The following is a 10,028-nucleotide window of genomic DNA, read 5'->3' on the forward strand; positions in this document are numbered from 1 at the left end:
CCCATTGAGCATCTCTGGAGAGACCTGAAAATGGCTGTCCACCAACGTTTACCATCCAACCTGACAGCACTGGAGAGGATCTGCAAGGAGGAATGGCAGAGGATCCCCAAATGCAGGGGCGAACAACTTGTTGCATCATTCCCAAAAAGACTCATGGCTGTATTAGCTCCAAAGGGTGCTTCTACTAAATACTGAGCAAAGGGTCTGAATACTTATGACCATGTGATATTTCAGTTTTTCTTTTTTAATAAATCTGCAAAAATGTCAAAAATTCTGTGTTTTTCTGTCAATATGGGGTGCTGTGTGTACATTAATGAGGAAAAAAAATGAACTTAAATGATTTTAGCATATGGCTGCAATATAACAAAGAGTGAACAATTTAAGGGGGTCTGAATACTTTCCGTACCCACTGTATATGAGGAAATCTGACCTTTGCTTCATTCCCTGCAGTGACACTGTCTGACGGCAGGATACCCAGCAGCTGAGTGTGATGACATTGTTAACCTGAAAAGACAACAATGTTCTCAATTAAGTCAGTCACTGCGGTTGACATCACAGCACAAGACACATTTGCTGCAGACTATAACTTGCTGCTGTAACTCAAACATGATGAGCATAAAACAGCGAATGCCAGTCACAATCTCCCAGTGTTCGTCTGAACAGCTGTGCAAAACCACAGAATATTCAATGAGATGAGTAATCAACAGGTACAATAGAAACCGTTTCATAATTGGTGGATTGCTTCAAACAAAAATGCCAAATATTCAGAGGTTCCAGGTTTTTGTCACATTTGACAGTAAACTGAATAATTTAGATGTTGACTGAATGAAACAAGCAGTCAGAATAAGTCTCCTAAACTATAGTCAAAAACAAAATGATTCATTAGTTATGAGGAAAAAGCAAGCAGCTTATTAAACGATAATAAAAATCATTAGCTGCATCTTGATTCTGTTTTCTAACATACAAGTAAGAAAACTGAGTTATAAACTGACAGTAAACATTGAAAATGTCCACCAGTTTCTGAGTCCAATATGTCTTCAGATGTGTTTTCACTGTCCAAAACTCAAAGGAATTCAGTTAACTGTGACATTATACTTGAAAGCAAATGATTAATAATTGGTCATCAAAAGAAGCATTAATCAACTTATTGAATGATTGCTGCAGCTTAGGTTTTAGTTATATTTCTAGTTAGTACTAGTTACTTATATCTTCTGTCTGTGTGGTTCTACTTAACGAAAACCAGACAAACATAAACAGTTTGCTCTAAAGTGACAAGCTGGGGCTTGTTTCCTACTGAGACATGTTCATGGCAAACAAGTTACATAAGTCACTCACTGGATAACGCCTAAACGAAAAGCCCAGTTTTACTATTATGATGGCTGACAATGTGCTTTGGTTGGGCTCTTTTCTAAGTCAGCGAGTCAGACTTTTGTGAAATCACTGCAGTACACAATGCATGATAAACCAGGTGCGAAGTTCAAGCTACCTAGCAAGTTGGCTAACAATAGAGGAGAATAAAATATTCCACTATTGTAGCTTTTGCTGGCACAAATGTAAAACGTAATGTTTACACCAAGTAACGGACAGCACATCTATACAGCAAGTTGGTTTTTCAGTAAAAAAGAAAAAAAAACTATTTACTTGTTTGTAAGGATGCTGAACATTGAGGGTATAGTCACTTACCTCGTGCCCGATCTTTTTCTTCTTCGTTTATGGCGCTATAACTGTTGACTTCTGGGAAATGTAGTTCTGCGGTCTTAGTTTAGCAACAAAGCATGTCAAAACTTTATTTACTTTAACGTTTGGAACAAAGATGAAGAGATTTTCTTTAGTCCATGCAGAATAAGATCAATGTACCAGGATGGAAAGAGGCAAAGCCTGAAGAATTCATACAATTCACGTTTTGTTTTTGAGTATGTGCTCTTGCGCCTCATGTTCTCCATCTGCTGGACAAGTAACTTTACAGCGTGTTGACAGTGTAACTATTACTACTACGACCACAGTACTACAACTGGTACTACTACTAGTTACTAAGAAGGAGAAAAAGAAGAAAGAGCAGAAGAAGAATGGATGAATGAATGTCTTATGTTATAATCTAATATTTATATTATAATTACCTAGATATTATAACCTTTATTGCTATTAGGTTATATTATGTGTTCAATAATAATCAAATTTGTTGGTAATGTGAAAAGAGACAATTTCTCAATGGTCACATTGTTGCTGTAGAAACATAAAAAGTGGAAAGCAAAATTTTATTAAAAAGTTCATTTTTGACCATAAATACTCTATAGATGGCAGTTTTTATGGTCAAGAATAATGCTCGCCTGAGTTATCAAAGGTGAATTTATGGTATTGATTGTCCTCCCATTTCAACAACATGCACTATACTGTAGTAGTTATCTTTTATAAGTTTGTCACAAATGTTGATATCTTGTTATCTCAAAAACTCAATTAAATCCATATAATACAGATGACTTATTTATTGGTTAGGAAATAAAAACATAAAATGTACAGCAAATAGGAACTGGACCATTTTTGCACTTTTGCTAAAAAAAGACTGCAATATGTAAAATGTATTAATCTAATATAAACTTAAATCATATATAAATACAGAAGTGTATTGGAAGGTGTACTACAGCATGTAGCTGATCTAGATCATAAAATCAAGGCTTGAATTATTGTATATATAATATATATATATATATATATATAAATTAAAACAGTAAAAAGCAGATACATTACAAGAGATGCACAATATACTGAGAAATATAAACAAAGACTTGATCAAATCAGTGGTGGGAAATCCAAGGTTTCATTATTGGATGCAGATGACAAAGAGCTCAACAGATAATAATAATCACCTTCATTGGCCAAGTATGTTACACACAAGGAATTTGTTTCTGGTACAGAACTAATGGCAGCCATCTGGAGCACCACCTCAACTGATGGCTCTAACCATCGGGGGCAGGGGGTTCAGTGTCTTGCCCAAGGACACTTCAACACGTGGACTGCTGGTACTGAGATTTGAACCTTCAACCTTTTAGTTGGGAGACGACTGCTCTACCCACTGCACTGCTGTCTCCTCCCCAAATGGCAGCAGCATACCACATTATTCACAAGAGAATACTCAATATATTGAAAACAGAAAGATTATCAAAGATCTATGGGCTTCAGATGGGAATTACTTCTTTTTGACCTAGAGAAAAAAGGGACCTATACTATAATTCATCTTCTTTTAAACCTGATGAGAGAATTTACAGTGTGTACGGAACAACATATCTTGTAGTTGTCATAGCTTTCTGTCTTATGAATTATATGTGCAGGAGCATTTTCTGGACTAAAAATCCTTGATATAAATTGGCCACCGAGGTTTCAGAAAACAGCTCCTTGCCCTTCTGAGGTCTGAGATGTTGACCTGCTAAACTTTGACAGTGAAACCCTCTCCTGTCTGAGTTTCCTCTGAAAAAGCAATATCATTTTCTTCCTGAACTTCTCTCCCACAAATGCATAGAGGACAGGGTTGATGCAGCTGTGGAGCAGAGCCAGAGTGTTGGTTACACTCAAAGCCATGGTCACTGACCTCCTTACAGCACAGTCAAACGGTATCATACGAGCTCTCATGAGTGTGTCTACCATCATGGTTATATGATACGGTGCCCAGCACAGCAGAAAGGCAACCACCACAGCTATGATTACCCTCATGGCCCGGTGCTTCTGGAAACCTCGAGTGTGCAGCAGCCTTGCAATGGTGATGGTGTAGCAGATGATCATGACACCCAGAGGGAGAAAAAAGCCAAAAATATGGCGGAACCCACGAGTTGCAAGCCTCCATGAAGTGGCACTACCCATGTCAAACTTTTCAGAGCAAGTCATCCTCCCTGGATCACCATGAAGCTCGAAGGCATCATTGAAAAGTGCAGGTAGAGCGAGGGCCCAACCGAGGGCCCACACTGCTGCACACAGGAGCCTGCTGCACATCCTCTGCCGGCTCTTGAGAGTCTCACTGGCGTGCACAATCACGAGATAACGATCAACACTAATACAGGCCAGGAAGATGATACTGGTGTAGAAGTTTGCTTCAAAAATGAGGCTGAGGAGTTTGCACAAGAAGTCTCCAAAGATCCATCCCTGGAGCACAGTTACAGCCCAGAAAGGAACAGTGAGGGCCATCAGACCATCTGCTATTGTTAGATGAAACAAGTAGACATCTGATGGAGTCAGGGTTTGTCTGCTGCTGGTGATCACCCAGCCCACTAACAGGTTTCCTGGTATTGCCAGGAAAAAGATGAATATGTTGATGAGACACAGGGTCACAGCTGCTGTAGGCTCAAAATGTTTGCTCTCACATGCAAACGTCTTCTGATCTGGATCGAAGTAGGTGAGATTGATGTAGGTGGTGTCATTATCAAAAAAATTGTCACTGAAGGTGTAAATGATCGACTCCATGACTACAGATGGAAAACAGACTGATATTAGCACACAGCAGTACGAAAACTGTCAGTATCTACCATATTTAAGATGGTTCAGATTTCAACAGAAGGCAAGTGCAACTTTGCTTTGTTTCTTGTTCAGTGTTGACAATGTAAAAAAAATCTAACAATGGAAAAAAATTACTTACAAAGAGGCAAAACAACAGAAAAGGCATGTATTACTTTGAGCTTAAAAAATGACAAACAGGTATTTCCCACAAACCAGGGCTGCAAAAGTTGCATTGTGCAGCCTTAAAGTGAGTTTATATAACTGCGGCTATGGTGGCTACAGTTTTAATGGTAAGTCTTAAACCGTAATGATACAGTAGCAGAAGAAGAAACAAGTCATGTAGACATGAACTGACTCCATCTCTCTAGTTTTCATCAATGAGAATAAACTAGCACAGGCACTCACCTTCTGCACAGGCTGAGTAGTTTTCCCAAATGACAGCTTGACACCCAAATGACTTTGTACTGAAGAGTGATACAATATGGGGTTTTTTAAGGTAGTGCTGACCCAATATCCTGTTTCTTTACTGTATATGTACATCATCACATGTTTTTGCTGCAGTAGATTTTCTAGCTTGTGGTCTTATGAGAATTACAGGACCTGAACTAGGAAGACTGTCAAAAAACAATAATACTAATGCCATAAAACTAAAAGGAGCACTGTACTTTTTATAATTTATTTGTGTTCATTTAATTTATTAAATCACAATATATAGCCTCATATTATGAGTTACAAGGTAGGCCTGGTCATTAAGCAATTAGAATAATAGAAAATGATATAGTTCACCTCTCATTACATTTCAAGGCTCAAGGCTAAATTTAATCATCCATAAAAGCATTATAGTGCTCCTGTCACAATCAAACAATACTGATGATCATACAATAACTCATAAAATAACAATATTATATAGAACCAACAACAAAATGAGATTAGAATGAATCTTATTTTGGGAATTAGAGTAATTCATCATCAATTCTAAAAAGAACACTGGATGCTTATGGCACTGGTTGCCACCCAGGGGGTGAGGATCCGCAAGGGGTGGATAGATACATTTAACATAGTGTATCTTTTTGTCTTAAGTGCATATTTTTGGATTAACTAGTTGTAACTCTGACCAACACAGAAAATTACCACATGAGATGTGACCCAGCACATTTGGGTAATCGGGTGTGTGTGGTAAGATGATACACACCGGCAGGTCAGGATGTCAGCTGCAACACTTTCTGGAAATTAGATAAATACTGAATGTTCTGGCTGCTGCAATTATATCTGCATGTGTCAGTCTGTTATTTTGTTTAGTCTGAATTTCAAGTCCCAGGTGTCACATGGTGTGACAGACATCAGTGAGCATGCAAGGAAAAATGCTAACCACACATCAGTAATGACAGTACCTCCTCCTCCTCCATCCTACAGTCAAAGTAAATGTGTAACCAGACACAAAAGTATCTACATGCACTCCCCTTTGTCTCCATAAATCACTCAATTCAGGTTTTCACTTGCAGGTCAAAGACACAATAATCCACTTGGCAGCATGTGTTGCATCACTGCCATCATCTCTCTGTCTGTTACATATTTGTAAGCAAATAACATGCAATAACAAGCAATAACATGAGAAAAGGCATGTTAACAATGTTAGGATACCATAAATAAGTAATTTAAATAAAATGAAATAAATTTAATAAACAGTGGATAAATTAATATATACTTAAGGTGAGTTAGATTTAATTTAACTTAATCATCTAATTCACTGGGAAAATGTTTTAACATGTCATACAGCTTTTGAGCTTTGGTTCCCTTCATTAGTCTTAAAGATTTTAGATACACTTTTTAAATTCATTCATGAAAATAATTCATTTGGAGGTGGGGTGGGGGGTGCTCTTATAATTCTATTTTTGTTATTGTTTTGTTTTCAACCACTGCATGATTGCCATAAAAAAATGTATTACAGGCAACAACGCGGGCATCCTCATTTTTTGGGGTCCTCAGTGTAAAATACGCGGAAGTGACAGGCGGAAGAAGCCTCGACGGACGCGGTTTGGTCTGTCAAAGGAGGAAAAATTTGCAGAATTTAACACAAAGAGGTTAATCCCACCAAATAGCACCGATCGTTCCCCACTTTCCTTGACCTCGGCGTCTGCTGCGATGATTCTGTTAGAAATCAATAACCGCATTATAGAAGAGACGCTGACGTTGAAGTTCGACGGCGCATCCAACGGGTGAGAAATCATTGTTACACCTGGCTAGCATTGCTAATGCCAGCTAGCTTCCCCTTTAGCATTTTACTAAGGATGATCGCTGTATTTAATGATGCTGGATAGATTTCAGGTGCAGCTGATAAAGGCCTACAGCTTTGCAAAGTCAGCTGGGTAGTCTGATTGCGTGTATAAGGTACCAAATATACACAATAGATTAGTTTACGGCTGATCTGCCGTGACTGGGGTGTGTCTGGACGGACACTGTTGTACCAAATATTGTAACCCAAATGAATGTCATCTGCCCTGGTGATTCGCTCTCACTTCGTAGACGTAAAATCCAAAACTTTTTTGTTTATATTGCTACCAGTGGTCGTATGAATATTACAAACCTGTTTTGAAACGTTTCACGTTTTGCAGGGCATGGAAAGCAGCTAACGCTAGTAAACCACATTAATGTTGGTGGTGCTTGCAGCTAGTTTCTGCCTTATTAATGGGTGTAACACACTGATGTCAAATCACAAAGAGAGGGATTTAACCAGGATTCGCCGCTTTTGAAACACATTATTGGGGAGTGTTTGAGACAATATAACCAAAGCTGCTCATACCCGACAATAACCAAGGTGTACAGATGCATCGTATGTAAGATTGTGCTTCCACTTTATAGCGACCGTTTATTTGTTTTCCACGGCACCTCAGAACCAGTTGGAGGCCACTTGTTAGCTAACCATCGCCCCCGTCTTCCATCACTTCCGCATTCCTCCAGTCAAGCTGAGTCAAGTGAGCACAGCGGCTGCAGCTCCTCGGAGCAGGCACAGTACGCAGCTTGGACAAGTTGCTGCAGCATCCACCTTTTAAATGTGGCCATATTTTTTACTGGACTTCCCCGAAATAGTGTCTTACCGTTTTAAAACGGACGATATTATCAAGATGATTGTCAAAGTAGACAATTTACTTTAAAGTGTGAGTGTTTAAGGCAACAACAAACAAACGGTCTGAATTTAAGATGTCATCTGATTTTTAACCTGCTCATTGTTGTACTGATTATTTGGTTTATAAAATGTTACAGCATAGCGCAATAATGCAGATGCTAGTTTACTGATCAACTGATTGATTATTTTGCCAATTGTTGTAGTAATACCAGCATCAGATACTCTTGTTAGTGTCCTGTTATTTTCATTGTTGATTAATCTGCTGATTGTTTGTTCTATTAATTGTTAGTCTATAAAATGTCAAAATGATTAAAAAAAACAAACAAACCCAAAAGCAGCTTCCCAGAGTCCATGTTGGTGTGTTAAAATGTTTGCCCACCCTGTCATTTTAGAGCCTGGAACAAGGGAACATTTGGTAATTTTTCAGTTTTTGCTTGAACGGCTACCCAGTGATTAACTGCTGATCAATATAGTTGCTGATTATTTTTATCAGTCATCTAATGGATTAATTGACCACAATACTGGTGATGTTTGTTGCTGTTGTTTTTGTAATGGATCAACTGGTTTCAGCTCTAGTCCTGTAAGAATCTTTCTGATACTCACTGCCTACGAAGCAGCTGCTGGATTTGTCTGCAGCAATTAGAAGTTGGTCAAATTAGCTTTACACAGACTTACTGTACAATGTTACGTGTATTATACACAAACTGTGGTCTTTATGCCTCATGCGTCTCCTCATTTGATTTTCTCCTCACAGAACCAAACCAGAGGCTGTCGATGTGACATTTGCAGGTGAGATCACATCATTTTATGCAAGTACTTGTAACTGTATGTTTGTTAATGGCAGTGCTTCGACCAAACAGTTGCTTAACTGCATGGTTGTAGATGTTGATTTAGAAATGATGATGATATGTTAACCTGGACCGACATTTTTTTCGTGTAGTTTGGAACAGGAAGTTTTAAACACTAAGTTAATGGCTAATAAATCACACCATGCTCTTTAAAGCTGAGCAGTCTGCCAGCATGATCCAACATTTAAAATTAGTACAGTAGTTTAAATATGTTTGACAGCTGATTAGTTCTGCAAGGAGAAACCTAGCCTACCTCACAGCTGGAGTACAGTATTTAGGATAGTGTTTATATAAGAACCAATGGAGAGAGGTGTGTCAGCTGTTTGGGCGGTACCAGGGTAACCTCTCTTTACTTTCTTCAGAAGAATACTTACTTACCTACCTGATAAATAAACCAGTCAAAATCAGTCAACAGTTTTCCATCTGCTCAGTAATAACTTACTTTCCCTGATTTTTATAGTACCATGACTGTTACTAAGGTTTAAGACTGCTGCTGCAAGTGATAGTGACTTTGACCTAGAACGTGCTTGTTTCTGCTGTCCACATGACAGTTATAGTCTATTATGCAGTCAGCCCTGGGAATAATCGCTGTTAGATGACACAGTTTTGTCTCATGTGAAACTGACAAATAATCTGGCATGATTTTAGGGTACCAGTTAAGAGGCCACATTTATAAAAATACAAATGTGCCAGTGCCTCAGGTTGCCAGGACTAAAGAGAGGGACTTGAAGCCTTTAATTACCTGCAGGCTTTAATGATATTCATCTCTGCCGCAGATTTTGATGGCGTCTTATACCACATCTCAAACCCTAATGGGGACAAGACCAAAGTGATGGTCAGCATCTCCCTGAAGTTCTACAAGGAGCTGCAGGAGCATGGAGCTGATGAGGTACGATACACACATAGTGAGAGAGGGAGCAGCATAAACAGAGAGTCTGGAAAATGTTTCTCTGAGTCTGCCCAGACAGACGCAGGGCCTCGCCAACAGTCACATCTGAGCGGTTTCACATTTAAATACCCATTTTCACATCTCGCACATGCTTAACATTCACATCTCAAAGAACCCAGGGTGCCTGCACGTCTTGGAAAAGGATAACTGAAACTGTGGCATCATATTTTAAGAGCAGAAATGTTCCAGTTTACTAAACTGGTCATGTAGGCCATCTCTGAGAGGTCAGCAGTTTTTCCCATGGTGTTCTTTGATTTCAGCTGTGATATTCCTTCGAGCTGCAACTGATCTGTTTAAACTTGCTCACATGCACGGCTGCAACAATAAAAACTTTCAAGGCAAGACTGCATTGAAGTTGGTTTCTGTCTATTAGCCTCAATGTGTGATAGTAAAGTATAAAAAAAGCTGAATGAGGTCATGATTGCTATCCACTCACACACACCTCTACCACAAGAGCTTTGTTGCCATGTAAGGAAGAAAACAGCTGCAGCGGCTTCAGTTAGAAACAGGAAGTCATTGTGTGTGACTCACCCGAGACGAGGAAGTGCTGACTGGCAGCAGTAGCGGCTGTGTATGAATGTCTCGGCTGTGGTCCAGCAACTCCCCTCTGTGTTTGCTGAAAGTT

At 39.1% G+C, this 10,028-nt stretch overlaps 3 protein-coding genes across 3 annotated transcripts in view; 1 reads left to right on the top strand and 2 right to left on the bottom strand.

Moving 5' to 3' along the window:
• Window positions 1–1,680, bottom strand: part of slc19a1 (solute carrier family 19 member 1) — a 10,277-nt gene extending 8,597 nt beyond the window's left edge. Inside the window, 2 exon segments of the mRNA XM_020600766.1 lie at window positions 431–504; window positions 1,642–1,680. The gene's annotated coding sequence lies outside the window, so the exon portion shown is untranslated.
• A 1,335-nt stretch (window positions 1,681–3,015) lies between these two features.
• LOC109960550 (C-X-C chemokine receptor type 2-like) lies at window positions 3,016–4,908 on the bottom strand. The gene is made up of 2 exons (XM_020600725.1): window positions 4,888–4,908; window positions 3,016–4,451 (listed from the first exon to the last, which is right to left on the bottom strand). Exon 2 carries the CDS (start codon window positions 4,447–4,449, stop codon window positions 3,376–3,378), a length of 1,074 nt encoding a protein of 357 aa, XP_020456381.1. The 5' UTR covers window positions 4,450–4,451; window positions 4,888–4,908; the 3' UTR covers window positions 3,016–3,375.
• Window positions 4,909–6,437: 1,529 nt separating this feature from the next.
• Window positions 6,438–10,028, top strand: part of arpc2 (actin related protein 2/3 complex, subunit 2) — an 8,243-nt gene continuing 4,652 nt past the window's right edge. The window contains 3 exon segments of the mRNA XM_020600774.1: window positions 6,438–6,698; window positions 8,361–8,395; window positions 9,231–9,343. Of these exon segments, the coding sequence (XP_020456430.1) occupies window positions 6,625–6,698; window positions 8,361–8,395; window positions 9,231–9,343 (222 nt within the window). The 5' untranslated portion in view covers window positions 6,438–6,624.

Source organism: Monopterus albus, unplaced genomic scaffold, assembly GCF_001952655.1.
Source record: "Monopterus albus unplaced genomic scaffold, M_albus_1.0 scaffold48.1, whole genome shotgun sequence".
Classification (NCBI taxonomy): Eukaryota; Metazoa; Chordata; class Actinopteri; order Synbranchiformes; family Synbranchidae; genus Monopterus; species Monopterus albus.